The sequence below is a fragment of the Neolamprologus brichardi genome, chromosome 7 (assembly GCF_056152115.1).
Source record: "Neolamprologus brichardi isolate AB-2024 chromosome 7, ASM5615211v1, whole genome shotgun sequence".
NCBI classification, from domain to species: Eukaryota; Metazoa; Chordata; class Actinopteri; order Cichliformes; family Cichlidae; genus Neolamprologus; species Neolamprologus brichardi.
In genome coordinates, this window is record NC_142110.1 from 13,807,678 (window position 1) to 13,826,340 (window position 18,663).

An 18,663-nucleotide genomic window follows, 5' to 3' on the forward strand; every position below is an offset into this window, starting at 1 on the left:
CACGTAAACACATGATTCTTTAAACAGCTTTTAGGCCACATTAAATACAAAAATAACTATTTAGGGTACTTCCATGTTTCACTGTATATAAAAATTAATCTCTGTTTTTCACTGGAATAAACAGGCTAATCCAAAATAACCTCATGCTGCTGTGCCCTTTCTCCTGTTTCAAAGGATATGCCAGATGTAACCTTTGTTTTTCTTGATATTTCTCTACATTGTTTCTTATTTTTACACTTTAAAAAACTCTAAAAGGATATTTTGCTTTCCCCTTTGCATTTCCAAGTTAATTGCTGGTTTTTAGTCTGGGGAACCAGTGAGAGTAAACCCACCCAGAGACTCCAAAAGGACCACCTAATTAAAATGTATGGGGTAATTCTGCAGAGATGGTGGTAGAGGTGTAGTTTGCAAAGGCAGAAAAAACTTTTTAAAATGTACCTCTAAAAACTGAACATCAACCAATCAGTTTCGGTATAAAACCTTGCTTATCACTGCACTATCTACTACCTCTGTTGGTCCCAGCAAGTATTTGATTTAACATTAAAATATAAGGAGTAGTGGAGAGTGTGTTCTCCTACTGCCTGGGAGTTTGGTACGCAGGGGCCACTACTGCTTACAGGAAGCCTGCACAGAGGGTAGTCAACACCATCCAAAAAAATTATTGGCTGCCCTCTGCGACCCCTATAGGCTATTATCATTTCCACCTGTCTCAGAAAAACCAGACTCATCACAGGGTACTCCTTGCACCCTGCATAGCACCTGTGTGACCCGCTGCCCTCTGGTCACCGCCTCAGGTCACTCAGATTCCACACCTCCAGACTGACTAACAGCTTTTCCCGGTGGGCCATTGTGACTGTTAACAAACACTCCCCACACCCACCCCTGCCCACCAACCTCACCAATCTCAGCCATGGTCTGAGTAACCCTCATCACTCAGGCCACTCACATAGGGACTGTATACTCACACCAAGTCCCTTTGAAGTGTTTTGCTTGTAAGCAAAGTGGTTGTGTGCCTTTTTCTTGTTTTGTATATATTACTTTAGTTTGTATATGTTCCTCTAGACTGTATATCTTTTATTTTTTGCTATCTATCCTGATGTCTTTACTATTTATATTTGGGTAGTGACCGAAAGAACGAGATCGCGGATAAAAGCGCTGGAAATGGGCTTCCTCCAAAGGGTGGCTGGCCTCTCCCTAAATCGGGTAAGAATTTCGGCCATCCGGGAGGGGCTCAGACTACAGCCGCTGCCCCATCACATCAAAATGAGCCAGTTGAGATGGTTTGAGCATCTGACAAGGGACAAGGACTCCTGGGCGCCTCCTTGGTGAGGTGTTCCATATTATGTCTCTCGGCTGGCCTGAGAACGCATTGGTGTTCTGTTTGTGGCAATTTTTCTCCTTTCTCCATAAAAAAGAAGTTGTTAACATATCTCACACCTTGATCTCGTGAGAACGCCATTAGACCCGCGTAGATGACTGTGCTTCAAAGCAGGGGAGCTGCTTGCAGGTAAACTACCCGAACAGCATTTACAATGCCACATACCTTTAATTCTCGTAGAAACTTCATTCAAACGTGATATAAATAATGAACTTTTGCTGATAGATTTTTTCCTCGACAGTATTTATCTTGTAACGAGGAAGAAGGTTCATTTAAAACAATGGACCTAAAGGGTGTCCAGAATTTCGGTGTCCAGTAAGGTCGATTTACGAAAGGATTTAATAGTGAAGCAGTCGGTGTTAAAAGGATTACAGTCAGTCTGATCTTGCAGTATAAGGCTATCCGAAGTCCAATCGACTTTTTTTTTCGGGCTACAGGCTCAGCCCAGTGCAATAAATAACGTCATCTATACGAGGTTTTTAATATGATAGGTGACGCAAACCCCACGAATAAAGAAGAAATTATTATATTAAATTGACACAAGAAACAATCAATATATTTCTAAGACTTGTGTTTTATATAAGGCAGTCTAGCGAACAGCATGTCACGCCCACGAGGCTTTTATAGTCAAGAGGATGGAGCGAGTCGAGCAGATTGCTTTTGAGGGTGCAAAGGGATTGTAGTGCAGCTCAGCAGCTAAGGCGCAACATGAAGCCTTTTCTTTTCTCTTTATTTTGGCTTGTCGGGGATTTACAGCCAGCTCTTTCTGCTGGTTTGAAGGATACACCGACTCTCGGGTCCAAAAATACTCCTCGACTTCTGAGCAAAGGTAGGTTGCGTTAACATCGACACAGTGGCAGTATTACATTACGAAAGCTGTGGTGTTTGTTTCCTATTCACTTTAGTCAAAAACACTGCAAGGACAAATCCGATTCATCTTCTCATGTTTTGATGTAAGTGCAGAATGTGGTAATTCCTGATTAAAGCATTATTATGAGATGCTTTTTCACCCTGCAGATATTCTGAGCGTTGGGCTTGAATACCAAATTAATCAGAACCACAGTGTGTTGTTCTATGAGGAGGGCTCAGATGAACTGTACCTGGGAGGCAATGATTTTATATTGAAACTCAATGTGGACGACTTCCACGTCATAGAGGTGGGTTGGAGCAACATGTTGTAAACTAACGATGGTCTTTATTTATGTTTTCTTATTATGTTGTTGGTGGTGTTTCTTTTTTCCCCTCAATTCCTGTAGGGTTAAGCAGTAGAGCTGCTGTAGTTTTACAGCTAGAGCCATTAAACCCAACAGATGGCTGTGACAGTCCTAATAAGCGTCTGTCTGCCATACAAGACCTTGTACTGTAGCCTCAAAGTGCTCATTAAGAGGTCCAGGTGCTGAGCTCATGGCACAGACAGATTCATTAAGAATAGAATATGTAATAAACCAGAAATTTCAGTATGACCTTTTTTTTTTATCTTAATGTTAAATTTTTAATAAGTAAATGATTCTTGACCATAAGAGAAGAAATGGGTCTTATCATTGATATCACTAATGGATGTCGTGCTGTGGGAAGAGGAGCTGAAGGGAATCAAGAAGACATTTGAATTAAGGGAACTGGTTTTAGTCTATCCTTTTATTAATCTATCAGACAGCTATTTCAGTAGACAGTGCGGTAATTAGTTTCTTAGTGATTGTTTCAGATGCTTCTTATGTTTTTGAAATGTTGCTAAAGTTATGGATAATCTGTCTACAATCAATGTGTTGACAGAAATTTCATCTGAATGCAACGGGGCAAGAGGAATGCCAAGAGGTCAGTGATTACAGAATGATCAGAGATGTGCTAATAAATGCATTGTGAAAATGTTTGCATAACAAAGTTCTCTCTGTGTCATAGGACCCCTGTGAAAATGTTATCACTGTCATTGAGAAGTTTCAGAACAACCTGTTTGTCTGCGGGACGAACGGACAGAAACCAGAGTGCTGGCAACTTGTGAGTGATTCTAAAAAGTGTTAAATGTGTTAAACCGTAGACTAAAAGTGTGTGACTTTCTGCACTTCTGTGACAAGTTAATGGAAACTAAACTAGTTACAAGAAACACCAGAGAAGAGACAATTAAGGAGTGGAGCTCTGGTGCTTCTTGTTAAACTTTAATTGGGTGCCCTCATCTATAATTTAATGAAGGTGCTGGGTGTCTGGTGTTTTGTGGTTTCCCGTCACAGTTCTCTTGAAGTAATGTCACTGTGTTCTGTTGACTCTCTGTGACCCTGCAGCGCCCTTCAGTGAACAATCGGTCTCTTGAAATATTCGATAGTCGTGACGGGACAGGAATCGCTCCATTTATCTACACACAGAACTCCCTATCGCTCACAGTAGGTATGTTACACGCCGCTTTTGTAGTTATCATGTTTTCAAGGTTTTAATTATCAGTGTGCAGATTAATGTAACTGATTATTCAAAAATTCAACATTTTTGCCCCTTTCAATTTGGTGTATTGGCTATTTTTAGAAGGGGATCTGTATGCAGCAGCACCTTTGGATGCTGATGGAAGTACATTGCAGTTCAGAAGACAAGCTGGCCGCAGGACTAATGTCTGGATGTATGACAGCTGGGTCTCAGGTAAATAAATACCTGCTCTTATTTTATAATAGAGGAAAACTACTGTAATTTAATACATTGGTGTCATATAATCAGAATATGTTTGACTTAAAAGTTTGTCTTGTTTACTCCTCACCTCATTGTAGGGTAATTATGCTTTGGTTCAGGTTCGATGTGGCAGGCTTTCTGTTTTGTTTTTTTTCTTTTTTTTCTTTTTTTTCAGTTCGTGCCACACTGTAAACACATTTTTTTAAAAAAAATTTTTATCATGTTTTCACAGAGCCCACGTTCGTCTCTGCGTCATGGGTGCAGCGGAAGGACGACCCAGACAATGAGAAAATTTATGTCTTTTTCCGTGAGAAGAACTCAGACCACAACCGAGAGGCTGACCCACTGATATCTAGGGTTGCCAGAGTTTGTAAGGTATGGTGAAAAAAGTTGAGCTAACATCAATGAAACTCAACTTTGCGTACAGATAAATTCTCTAAAACATCTTCATCTCACTTTCAAGAATTAGGAACAATCAAAAGTCTTGCTGTGACTACATAAGCAAACCTTTTTCAAGCATTTTGGAAGGTGGATTGTGCCCACTCATTCTGGGACCCTTTGTGCCCAGTCCTCATAGGATGGACCACACCCACCTTTGAACTTGGCCTTCAGTCTAATTTGATCTACAACTGGATAAAGTTTTGCGAATGCGTTTGGCATGAGTACAAGGCTCGGCCATTGACAGAGTATGTCCAACACCAAAGTACTTGAAGCAAATTTGAAGTGGGTTTCAGTTCACTTGCCACACAGTTGGAAAATGTTGTAATAATGTTGTAAGCTTTAGAACAACAATATTCATAATGAATGGCAAAATGTGATCATGCCCATTAAAATAAAGGAGAGGCATTATTGTCTCAGTATGTGTGAGAGGGTGTGGTAATAGACAGCACAGGAAAGGTTGAGTCAGTCAGTTCAGTCTGAGGTTGAACAAATACTTTTTGACACATCAACAGTACAGTTGCCTAAAATGACACGGCTAAAAAACAAACAAACTGTGAGATGAGCTTAAAAACTCAGCTTCATGTCTTGCAACTTTAGTAATGAATGAAAAGAGAACAACTTGAAACAAGTCGATACTTAAATGTAATATCCACTTGATATCTTATTTTATGTTACCACCGTCTGCTGTACTGAATCTAAATTAAAGGCAGCGATTGTGAATAATTCTAATATTACTTTGTGATGGTTTGCCATGTTTCTTTTACCGTAATAATCTGCATAATTTTCCATAAAGAAGAAACAAGATACTAAAGTCTGTCAGATTAGAGGTGCTTGATGTTGATGTTAGGCTTTATGTTTTTATGGAAGCAGTAGTTATGCTCACCCAGTATTTCCTCTTATATCAGGATGTTGCATTAGTCATGTTAGTTTAAAACCATCACAAGAAAATATTGATTTGCACAACCAAGCAAAAGCAAACAAACCTTTGACCCACCACCAATACCAAAAAATTGGACTTCATCTACTTTACATGAACCAGCCCGAAAAGCTTTCATTTTGCTAAAATGTTGTTTTCGGCATCCTCGCTTGACATCTGTGCAAAACGAGACTTGCCCTAAAAGTGTTCAGGTGTTCTCGTTTCACATTTCTTATGCAGCTCAATGTAATGGCATCTGCATCGAATAACCTTCAGCCGAAGCAGGATTAATGAGTTTCCTTCTGTCGGTATCATATTTCAGGTGGATGAAGGTGGATCAAAACGATTCTTCCAGAACATGTGGACATCTTTTCTCAAGGCTCGTCTTGTGTGTGGAATTCCAAAGGAGTCGCTGTATTTTAACCGCCTCCAAGATGTTTATGTGATGCACGCAGACAACTGGCAAGACACCAGGGTCTATGCCCTCTTCACGAGCAACTGGTTAGATGCTTCATTTTTAATAGCTAAGCAACATGTAAACATGAGAGTGACACCACAATCAAAAGCAAAACATTAAGATGGGCAGTATTGCTTTAGCAACATGACTTTCCATTCCTTGTATCCTAGGACTGTAGCTCCAAAAACACATGATGTTAGACTGTTGGTCAACTGTTTGTCCTCATTTTCAAGGGTGTTGCCCTTCTTCCACTCCCATGAGCTGAGGCAATAACAAATTCACAGATGATTTAAACCTATGATGAACGCTCTGGCAATCTTTCTTTCTTATATCTCCTCTAGGAATTCTACAGCAGTCTGCATCTATACAATAAAAATGATTGAAAATATATTTGAGAACTCCAAATTCAAGGGCTACAACGACAACGTTCCCACGCCAAGGCCAGGAACGGTAAGAACTTTATTATGTTGCTATGTTACTTTACAGAAACAGAATTTACAGACAACTTCCTCTAATTCTTTTATTTTTACATTTCTATTTTCGTTTGGCTCACATGCAGTCTAAGCAGTTTATTCTATATCATGTGCATGAGTACGACCTGTGGTTTAAAAAAAAAAAAAAAAGACATGGAAACAGCTGTGTGCATGGACTGTTTCATCACATTCATTGTTTCCATCATAGAGACTGTGTTTATATATTTGACATCCACTGAGATTAAATGGAACAAATGAAGGCCCTTTGTATTTGCAGTTTCCCCTCATTGTGGCACAACCATAATGCAAGTTTCAAAAAGGGGCTGACACCGATCGCGGTCCTTTCTCTGTTCATGTTGCTATATTTTGTAAATAAAACCACCCCTGTAATTTATGATGTGGAAAAGTTTGTCTGTGCTTTGTTTTTGGACAATTCTGACTATTTATTTTTTTTTGCCTTTCATCCAGTATACAGACTATTTTTGCATTTATTTTTCAGTGTTCCACGAACAGCAAGTCTTTGCCACGTGACACAGTCAATATTGTGAAGGATCACTCAGAAATGGCCGACTGGGTTGACTCAGATCCTTTTTATATAAGCACCAACAACTACACCAAGATAGTCGTGGACAGAGTTCAGGCTGCAGACCAAAGATTTTATAACATTCTGCTTCTAGCTACTGGTATGTCATTGTTCAACAGCACAGGGTCCTTGGGATCTTGTTTTGTCATTAGCGCCTTCGCTGCCCTTCAATTGTCTTACATTTTAAGAATGCATTGTCTGTAATATCTGTTAGGAACAATAAGCTAAAAATACCTAGCCAGATATGTCACTTGCAAAAAATAACGCAATATCAAATTCCTGTTCCAACAGATTCCGGGAAGATCCATAAAGTCTTGGAGTCTGGGTCAGAACCTTTTATCATATCTGAAACGCAGCTCTCCAACTCTTCAATCATACAGTCAATGAAGCTTGACTCTAAAAAGGTAGGGTTCATTTAAAATGCCATACTAAGTGCAGAGCACTGTGCTTTGCCGTTCTGGCATCAGTGTTTCTCTCAGCTGCTGTCAGCGCCCACCTTCAGTGAAACACGATGTTGCTATTTCTTTTTGCAGAGCGTCGCATTTTATCTGTCGGGTCATTGCTTTTGTGCTTCACATGCAGCTATTTTCAGCTGACAAACACCTCGTGTGCATTAGTTGTCTAGCGCCAGGAAAAGCCAAGTCTATCAATAAGCAGGCTATAGAGTCTACAATTTCACCAAAAATAAAATCTTTTCATCCAGGTTTAAAGTAAATTTAGATTTTTGTCTTCCTTTGCTCAGAAAACATTAATTGTGGGGTCTGCTGAGAGAATAACTGCAGTGAACCTTCAGAGTTGTCAGGAGTACAGCAAGTCTTGCGAAGAATGTGTTCTGGCCCGGGATCCATACTGTGCCTGGACTAACGATGGATGCACCTCGACTGTCCCGTAAGTGCGAGCAGCAGTCTTACCAAGACCCTCTGGCACATTTTATTATTATGTTTTGCACAATACCTGACACAGCTGTAGAAATGAATCCTTTGCATATTCTTTATCAGAATTGAATTGACAGATAATCAAAGAGCAAAAAATCTTGCAGAAACATCACTCACTGAAACGTGTTTTATTCGTCTTTGCAGCGGGAGCATTCAGAATATCATGGATGGGAAAACAAACGTATGCAATTTAACAGTTAAAGGTAGCTAATGATGACACATTTATTCATCTTGCTGTAGATTCCAGGAACAAATTTAGTCTGATCTCTCTGATCGCTCTCTTTCCCTTTTTTCCCCCCTTTCTTTCTTTTTTCCAAGAGCTAAGAAACCGGACCAAACGTGAGATACCTCCACTATCATCAGTGCATTTGAGGACAGTTCATTCAGTCCCCCAGGGTGCGCCTTTCTATCTGTCCTGTCCTATAGACTCCTACCACGCTGAGTATACATGGGAGCAAAAAGGCCAAAAGAGTCCTTGTTTGCAGATGCTTACCAACTGTCTGCACCTCATTCCTTCCATGTCACAGGAGAAGTATGGCACGTACAGATGTATTTCAGAAGAGAAAGACTACATCAAAGTGGTGGGAACATACGAGCTCATAGAGAACCAAGAACCAAAAAGGTGCTCAAAAAGCAATACACCTGACAACTGGAACGCTGCACCAGCTCTTATTCCAGAGATGACATGGATCACGCTGCTTGTAGCAATAACTTCTTTTTGAACTGACTCTCTGTTACTCACTACTTTTAATTTGCAGTGTCAAAATGTCAGGCCCTCTGTACTCATGCAGCACTAACGGAAATCCATGTCAAGCCTTTAGCGGAACCTAACACAGAAACATTTCTGCTGTGAAAAAAGTTTGTTTCAAAGAGGGGCTCGAACAGGAAGGGGAAAGACAAAAGAAAGCAGTACAACCGGTCAGCAGTGCACAGCTTGAATGGTCTCTAATGGTGATTGAAAACATCGCAGCATCTTACATAAAACACTTTAGCTGAGTACCTTTCTTCCTTTTAACACAATCAAGGAAATGGAAGGCACAGAAAGTAATCAGAGGTAATTCCTCTATACATGAATGTATATCTCAAGTCAACAACACTATTAAACAATGAGTGTAAGTAGGAAAGCTTCCAGTCAAAGGGCCACAGACAATATTTAAACAGTAAGTCTGCTTAATTGTAAGTCTTATACAAACTGAAGGGAAGAGAGCTCGTTCCACTTTGGTCCATATAGAACCAAAAAAATGTAAATGATCTGTTTTGACATTGCACTGCTGACCAGATAATTTAGAAATGTGTCTCCACCTTCTTTTTGCCTAGCCGTCTCAGTGCTCAGAAAGGTATCTTAAAAATGCACAATGAAAATATTTGGCTTTGCATATTGGGAAATGGCTTCTCTCAGTATTTAAAAGCATTTATGTCAAAAATACTCTAAAACATGCAAAAAGTTGGCCTATTTGTAGTGTTATCATTTCTAACACGTACCCAATTTCAGTGAGTATGTGTTTTCCTGACGCTGCGCAGAATAGGGATAGTGAAGGTGGATGAGTTGGCATTGCTCATCCACAGCAGGGATAATGCATAAAAGAGGAGAAGAAGCAAGTGCAGGTAGTGTGGAGTGGATGGAAACGATTGTCGGGGTGATTTGTGACAGAAGGATAACAGCAAGAGTGAAAGGGAAGGTTTACAAGATGGCAGTGAGACCTGTTATGATGTGCGGTTTGAAGACGGCGGCAGTGACAAAAAAGACAGGAGGCCGAGCTGGAGGTGGTAGAGATTTTGTTTTGTTGGGATTAGAAATGAGTCAACGGTTTGGGGAAGTGCAGAGGAGGCGTATTATTATACTGGAAAGGATGTTCAAGATGGAGTACCTCCATAAGAAAAAAAAACTTATTTTTGTACACATTTTGTGTCCCTTCAGTTTGACAGTATTATAGCACTGATAGCACTTTTCTTTTTTTCTTTTTTTTCATGACCTATACTATAATACAAATAAAATGGTGCACATAATATTGTTAAAATGAATTATTACAATCACCTTGTAGAGCAAACCTCTAAAGAACGCAGAGTTGGCCTCAGTAGCCTGAGATGGAGTCAGATTCCTTACCTGAATTATTGCTTTAGTCCCTTGATAAAGAGTGTTATAGAGCAATAATGTAGCTAATAAACCACTTAAAACTTTATTTACACCAGAATGTAGTAAGCTGTGCCTTGTGTTGCTTTAATTCTATGAATTTAACATAATGTCTCTTTATAGCTTGTGTCATCATGTTGCCTTACACACATGTATTTTGGTACAGCGTTAAATTATTTAATCCTGAATGTTAAAAAAATGTATTTACATGAAAAGTATTATTTATTTCATTATTCACAAAATATTTAAAGAGATAAGAAAACTTGCTAATGTCTTGTAATGATTTCTTCATCATAAAAAAAGAGTGTGACAATTTACTGTTCACAAGGAGTCATCCTATTAGGTAAGATATTATTATTTAATCTTAGCACGCTGTGTTTTCATCAGTCAGAGTACTCAGTAAATAACTTTCAGCATGACAAGAGGGCAGATGACAAAGCAAGGATCTTGAGCTTAAGCTGTCTTTTACCTAGATCTAGTCTCAGCGTTCTTAATGACTGCACAGAGTACATCCTGCTTATGTAAAGAGATTTTTTTTGGGGGGGGGGGGGCACTACAGTGTATGTGCATAGACAAAAACAAGAAATGGAAAGGAATTTGGGTGGAGTCTGATACGATACGGCTGTAAGATTTTCTTTCAGATTAACTAATTGAAGTCCAGAAACTCCATGGAAACCTTGTGTTGTTTATGCTTCTCTCACCCTGTCTCCAAATATGAGATAACACAGCATCCATTATCCATTATGGTGTAACACTTGATTCTGAACTTGGCTCTCACAGTGGTGGTCTCAGTCTTTTGGCCACACTCTGTTGACCAAACCCTGTTGTTGCAGTTTCATTCTAGGAAAACACGCTCTTTCAGCCACTGACACACTATGTTGTTGTAGGCTCTGATTTACAGCCATGTGGTTTTAACTGTTTTGATCTGCAGAGTCTACACAAATATTTAACACTGTAGAAGGAGATGGTACTTTCCGCTGTTTATGGTTCATATGTTGTTCTGTCTGTCTTAGACTACTATAATTATAATGAAGCTTACTAAATCTGTAGCTTAAGACAGAATTTACATAATCCCTGATCTAACAACTAGGTTTGTCCTTTGGTAAACCATCTGCATGCACTCACATTTTGTTTATGTCTGGGTTCTTTTCTGAGTCACTCCTCATCAAGTTGTAGAAATGTGTCAAGTGGTGTTATAGAGGACTTACAGCTAAGCATCACTGATAGGCTTTACTTTAGGACTATGTTAAGAAACACTTACGGTATCACAGCACTAAGCTGGTGCTGCATTGGTGTCTGAGGTTACAGATATGGTGACTGACAAACATGTTTTTGGTTTCTGTTCTGTTCTGATAAGAATAAATCTTCATTCAGGACCTCGGCTCCCAAGTTTTCCTGTCCTTCTTCTCACAGGAAGACTTCAGGAAGGAAATTATTGGAAAACAAACACAAATTCCGATTAAGGAAATTCTTAGAAGTGAAAGCAAATGTTCGAAATGTAGCTTTTCACATGTGCGTCATGTTGTTTAAAGTTTCTGAGAACGCACGATAGTTTGCGTGACATGAATTTACAACGCCTGTCTGTAACTGCAATCCGTTGCCAGCAGAGGTCGCTGTTATCCAACAGACCTGACATCGGTTCACGCTTCAACGCCTACCCTGAACTGAACACAAATCCATGGCTAACCTGACCCTACAAGCCAAGGCTTAGAATAATACTCGCATGCCCATTTCACCCTGAAAGTGATTATCTCAGTTAGAGTGTAGTGTATGGGAATTCCAAGGTCCCCGGGGAGTCGACATTACTCAGAATAGCGTGAATTCCTTGGGTAACAAATGAAATGCGACATGCATCTGGTGTGATAGGCCTTGGAGGGTGATTCAGTGCAATCCTCCAAGGTATGCATGTGCACTAAAAGTATCAGAAAGGTATGGTTTGTGATTTTGTCACTTCTGACTTGTTTGCACTTGCTGTAGTAGGTGCTGGTGTGTTACATGAAAATTCAAACGTTCTCTTCTGGTCTGTGAGTCACGACAGATGATTCCGTGATAACTTGGATGTGGCGGTTTCCCTTTGAAGTAAAAAACAAAACAACCTAAAAAAAAGAGCAGGAAAAAATAAACAACAAAGTACCAGATGAGATATTGCTTGATTTTATTTGTACAGTACTTCATCAGGAATCCTAAACCTGTAGCTGCTTGAGCTGTGGGGTACTTGAATGTTTTGGTAATTACTCGACATGTATGTTTGTGTATAAGAGAAGGCATATTCATGCTGTGACTGATTCGAATTGTTCTTTGTTTTTCTTTTGAAATTCCAGTCAAGTGCAGATTATTATCCATTTAAGTGTTTGTACTTTTATTGAATTTCATTTAAAAAAAAAATTACCTTTTAATTTTATTTTTTTTAAATTTTTTGTTCTTCAGGGTTTGTTTGTATTTTTGTTTTTTAAAAATATACTGTCCTATCGATTTTAAACCCTAGTCCTTCTGTCATCTTCAGGGCAGAAGGACTAGGGTACCTTACTTCAGGGTAGTAAGGTTTATGGTGACACCTGGGAACATCTGTGTGTCCTCTTGTTTCCTAACTTAATCCCTAGTAGAACAAGTAGATGGGTTTGTTTATTTATTTATTTATATAATTGAAAAAGGTGTTTGTAGCTGTGCTTGTACTGGACATTTTCCACTGCTGTGTTTAATTAAATCTTAAAATAAATCCCTTAAAATGATCACTCCTCTCCAGGGCCACATTAGGATTTATGACAGCGAGTTAAATCACATTGTTTCCAAAAGCTTTTTGTTTGAGAAGTCTCAACACAGCGTTGTGAAGTTTCTAAATAAACATACTCTGGACGACGTTTTAAAATGATCTGAAAGGCTGTACATATTTACAGTGTGCACACGTTTGGGAATACTTTTGGGGATGTACTCCAATAGGTGTGAAACAAAATGTGGTGTGAAGAGAGGGAGCAGAAGCAGGTTCAGAGCAAAGAGCTGGTGAGATTTTAACAGTTAAAGTAAATGTTTAAAGCATTTAAAAAGACATCTGGAAAATAAAGAAGAAAGAAATCTAGATGGTTTACCGCAGGGACTTGAATCACGAATACAACAGGAAATTGTACGGCAGCCGAGCAGGCAGCCAAGAAGGAGGAAAAGGAAGAGAGAGAGAGTTAGTTTCGTATCAGAATCTATTTTACTTTCTGACACAAAACAAAACCTAAAATTTAAAAAAAAAGAGTAAATTGATACCCAAAAGACAAGTTATATTGAGACATGACAATTAAACAAATCTTGACAGGGTTGAGGGAAGAATATAAATCTCCTGGTGATTACCTGGATAGGAAAATGAACACTACCCAGACCTGTTTTTTAAAGAGGTTTTTGGGAATTTAAACTCTTTGTGGTGATTAGCACTTCTGCCTCATAGCAGTACAGGCTGAGCTTTTCCTGTGAAGTTTGTGCGAGTTGTCTTTTGCCCGTTGCTGCTTCTTTTCACAGTCCAAAGACCTGCATAGTTGGACTAATTGATGATTCTAAATTGGCCATAGATGTGTTGAGGGGGTACTCTGCCTCCTTAGATAAGCTCCAGTTTGCAATATATGGACAGTGATACAGTTTCTGTAATTTTGCTTTTGTCCACCATGGCAGTGGAATTTAAATCAACCAAGCAAGATGTGATTGAAGTGCAGACGTTCAGGTTGAGTTTGTGGGTTTAACAAAAGCCTATTACAAGAACTGTTTAGGAATCCTAACCATTTCTGTACACAGACCTCCTTACCATTGTTTTTTCATATTCATATTCTTCTTATTGTTAAATACATTTGTGGTATGTGTTTGCAATCTGTGTATTAGACCAGAGGTGTCAAAATCATTTTACATGGCAGGCCACATACAGACAAGTGAAACTCCCCATTCTGTCAGTGTAAAGAAGTTAGATGTTTAACGCAAGGGTGTAGATTTGGTTGTGGCATTGGTGGGGATGGATGATTCAACCATCGACCCCTGCCCCGTTTCTAATTTTTTCCTTTTTGTTTTTGCTTCTTGATAAAAAAAAGGAGAAATATACTTGCCTACATATGCTATTCTACATGCTTTTAAACCGTTTAAAATTACAATTCATAGTTTTATATGTGAATTATATAATGTTAAATTACTATTAAACAAATGACTTTAGGCTTTAGTTTACTTCAGCCATATTCCATATAAATCAGGTATCATACAAAAGTAAAAATAGCTTCAAATACAGTCATGACAATAAAAGAATATGACTTTAAGGACTTAACATTACTTCAGTTATAGTACACCAACATCTCTGACACATTAGCACTAAGGGAACACTGAATGATCTGGTGGGTTTTGTCCATAAAACTACTCATCTAAGATTACCACAAAGTAAAAGATCTCTCAGCAACATTATGCAACATTATAGGCACTACTGCCCTCTATCAGATCAGTGAGCTGGGATGTTTTATTCTAAACATGAACTACTGTTACAGCAACAGACATGGACTGGTGCCCCACACAACAAACACATGCCTGCTCCTCTCGTTAGCTGAAATGAACTGCTGGCATATTTGTTTTACATCTATACTGTCCAGTGTCTCCTGGTGGACATGGCATCACAGGTTACATACAATTTTAGACTGATGTGGACCAAGCCTAGCACCTACTTGCCAACCTTGAGACCTCAGAATTAGGGACACATTCAAATGGGCTGGGGGGATATACATGTACATATATATACAAAAAACTTGAATCTTACAGTGTTTATTTATCGGATAAAATAAGTTAAATGTTACCGTTATTATTGTCCGGCCGGAAACAGGCCGGGGGTGTCCAAATTCAGAGGCTGCGTCCACCTGAGGACCCGGCCTTTGTGGTCTAAGTGGGCCGGGTCCTCCGAAAGCTGGGTAGACCGGAAATGGGCGACTGTGAAATTGGACGGTCTAGCCTTCAGAATTACGTCACCTGCCGTCTGTTCCTTGCTGTCTAAAATATAACCGGACGCTGGCGTAGATGGTCGAATAAACTGCTGTTTTCACACAGCAGTTTATTCAGCTGTGTGAGAACCCCAGAGGAATCCTCCCGAGGGATTAATAAAGTTTTATTTAATCGAATTTAATCTAATAACTTTAATCTCATCCAAAACGATTTACTCACCAACAAATAAAACACAACTAAAGCACTGAAAAAGACCAAACAATAACATGTTTAAGTTATTTGACGTTTACACAGCTACATTCTCGCCTGAAAATGTGTTAAAAGTTTATTTTGCGACCCAGAAAGAGTAATAAGAGGAATATTAAAACTAAGTAGCTGCAGTAATAGTAGCAGTGTTGGGAAGGTTACTTTTAAAATGTATTCCATTACAGAATACAGAATACATGCCCCAAAATGTATTCTGTAACGTATTCCGTTACGTTACTCAATGAGAGTAACGTATTCTGAATACTTTGGATTACTTAACATATTATCATGCTGTTTACAACTACATGAATGTACTATTGCTGTGATTTATTACTGTTACTGAAGGTCCGCGGCTCCGAACCGTAGTAAAGGGACCTCTGGCTAATACAGTGGGTTCTGTGTCAGGCTCGTAGCCGAAAACTAGCTTTACTTTGTTGTCTGGGTCAACTTTGCTAGCAGAGACAGAGAGAGGCGTTGAAAGGCTGCTGCAACTGAACTTATTGTTTTTGGAGGAAAACACAAACACGGTGTACAGTCGAGTCTTAATAGCTTACTTACAACTGGGCTCGTCAGGCACTCTTCTTGGCTGCAGTGGTTATTATTATATTTACATGCTTCCAGCTCCCGTTTTTGCTCGATGACAGCTCGTACTTTTCCTTTTTCTCCCTCCCTCGCTCACAGACACATAACGGGTATGGCAGTCCATTCTCCCTGCAGCACGGACTACACTGCCTATGATGCTACATTCTTTAGAGCTATACCTGTAGCATTCTGCCTATTAGCTTAGCACAACAACAACAGGCGCTCTCTCACCCAGGAAACACACAGAGAGAGAGCGTCACCCTGTAACCATGGCAACCGTAACGCTGCCGCCTGGAACAACGGAACGTAGCTGTCAAACAAAACCCAAACAGTCCTGACCCGCCACAATATGAAACAGGGAAGTACCGCCGTGTAATCCATTTATTTCAACAAAGTAACTGTATTCTAAATACCACCTTTTTAAACGGTAACTGTAACGGAATACAGTTACTCATATTTTGTATTTTAAATACGTAACGGCGGTACATGTATTCCGTTACTCCCCAACACTGAATAGTAGCCATTGTTGGAAACTGGAATTGGCTGGGCCAGTCCGGGATATGGTTTTCAGTTTTGTTGCCCGGGTGGAAAATAGGGAGAAATTGGGGGGAGAATGGTCGCCCCGGGAGATTTTCGGGAGGGGCACTGAAATTCGGGATTACCCGGAAAAATCGGGAGCATAGCCTGTAACGATATTGTGACGGACACATTATATGACTGAACTTGACTTTAAGTGACTTACAGGTTTCTTTGAAAAACAATTTCTTATATCCAGGTTCTTCCTTTGCGCTGCCGCCCTCCTCTCCTTATCGCAGCGCAGGTTTGCCGCTGCTGAAACTAAACAGAGCTCCCTGAAAGGCTCAGCCAATCACATTGGCCATATTTGTCACATGACGTGGGGACCCCAGTAGAGAACGTAATTTAACTCTTTCTGCTCCGCTCGCTGAATGAGACCCTGACAGATCGTTTTTTTCTTACTATCGGGTTTGTTTTTCTTTACTCGAAGAGATCAAATTATTGGTGGGGACAATTCAATAATCGCTGGATATTGGTGGGGACATGTCCCTTCCGTCCATGCCAAATCTACGCCCTTGGTTTAACGGTTTTTCTATATGATGAAGAAAAAGCCTCTGTGATAAAGAAAGACATCTGTCAGAAAGACACTTCCAACTTAAATTGTAAGAAATAAAGTTGCAGAAAAGGTTCTGGTAGCTCATTCACCAGAACTGTGGTTGTAAACAAAAAAGGAAAAAAAAAAACACAAAACAAAAAACAAAACAAAACAAGAGAAAAAACAAAAGTTTTTAGAAAATAAAACAGAGATTTTATTAGAGACACGGCTAAGACTTTGGCCAACACAATAATTTGTGAAAGTTGAATTTTTCCCGTATAGCAAAAATTAGGGGACTTAACTTGTCTCTAAGCACACACAGCTGTAAGGAGCTATGCAGGAAGTGCGATTTTATCGTAGTGGAAGCAATACACCGAAGGTAAGACAAATTCATGACAGTGAATTGTGAATTTTAAGTGAATTTTTGTCGGAAAGTGACGAAAGCTGTCGTTTAAGCTGTTTGGTGGCTGTTGGAATGGTTTAGGCTTTAAGCTGAGATTCTGACGTTTGTGTAGATACCACACATTTCCAAACTTATATAAAGAGATCTGGCGATACATCCTGTTAGATATTTTCCTTTTCGCCTCGGGTACCGGGTCGTTAGAGTTCAACAAGGTAATTGTTTATTGCTTAATTACTTTCCTTAGTATGAATGGTCAAAAGTGAGGCTTTTATAATTATGAAAAGCTGTAAAACTTATGAAAATACAGTTAATAGTCCGAAAATTTCTGCGTGCACTTGTTTGTGGTGATTAAACAAGAGAAGAATTATTAATGGTTTCAAGCGCACATTCAGGCCTGTGAGACTCGTTAGACACTCTGACACTGAGCCACGGCTCTGTGCTACATGCACACGTTTCTGCGTCTCTGTTATTCAAAGACACTTTCTATATGTATAATTTATTTTATGTAACATTCACTACTAAACTGTAACATTAAGGACAAGGAAGCGATTTCTTTTATTCAGTGTTATCATAAAAGCTTTATTACTAGGGAGAACAAACACGAGGTTTAAAGCCTGGATTACTTTGAAACCTTTTGTCCACCACAATAAAAAAAAATGGCTGAAAATAAAAAGGGGCATTGCTTTATTTACGTCTGACACCTCTGAAGTCCACCAGAAGATGGCGGCATCTGAGCAGGAAACCCTTCTCCTTAAACGCAACCACCAATTTGCAAGACTCAAATGCTTATAATGATTATATAATGCAATGTTTATTTACACAGCGATAGGCTGAAAGTCACTGGTGCACAGAAGCCTTTTAAATAAGACACGAGACTAGCTGGCAAACAAAATAAAATGTGCACGAATTTGGCTTTTTTGTTTTACGAAAATTAAGAGTAATTCATTTGAGATTTAGCCGAAATTTGTTGCGTTAAATCAGATATATTTATTAAAAACAAAAAGTTAAAGCAGGTTTCACGATGCGGTGCAGCTGCAGTCTAACACCCTCAAATGATCCGGGTATCCTGTGGCTCTATACAGAGCCTGTCCATACACTGGACTCCTCAGAATTCACCTTCTCTCCAGCCTTATTTGTTATTGTTATTAAAGATAATACTAGATAATATAAGTGCCTTTGCAGGTTTTTCCTAATCACAAGAACACTTTAAATGTTTCACTTCGTGTGCAAACTATTACTTTTGTGTTTACCTGTGTTCTTTAGTTAAAGACAAAGGGTTGAAGGTGAAACGAATGAGGTCAAAGATGGGCTGAGATCGGAGTAATAAATTAAACATCGGATCCTAAATTATGGATTTTCTTGGAGGGCGGAGGACCCCTCCAAGAGCAGCTTCTGTGTCTTTAATAGACAAGGAGAGGGG

At 39.3% G+C, this 18,663-nt stretch overlaps 1 protein-coding gene across 1 annotated transcript; it reads left to right on the forward strand.

Moving 5' to 3' along the window:
• The first annotated feature begins 1,281 nt into the window (after positions 1 to 1,281).
• sema7a (semaphorin 7A (JohnMiltonHagen blood group)) lies at positions 1,282 to 11,336 on the forward strand. Its single transcript, XM_006789283.3, has 14 exons — positions 1,282 to 2,207; positions 2,396 to 2,535; positions 3,149 to 3,190; positions 3,275 to 3,370; positions 3,652 to 3,754; positions 3,887 to 3,997; positions 4,257 to 4,399; positions 5,704 to 5,882; positions 6,180 to 6,288; positions 6,811 to 6,994; positions 7,186 to 7,298; positions 7,637 to 7,782; positions 7,974 to 8,032; positions 8,148 to 11,336. The coding sequence occupies exons 1-14, from the start codon at positions 2,087 to 2,089 to the stop codon at positions 8,549 to 8,551; spliced, it is 1,950 nt and encodes a 649-aa protein (XP_006789346.2). The 5' UTR covers positions 1,282 to 2,086; the 3' UTR covers positions 8,552 to 11,336.
• The last annotated feature ends 7,327 nt before the right edge of the window (positions 11,337 to 18,663 follow it).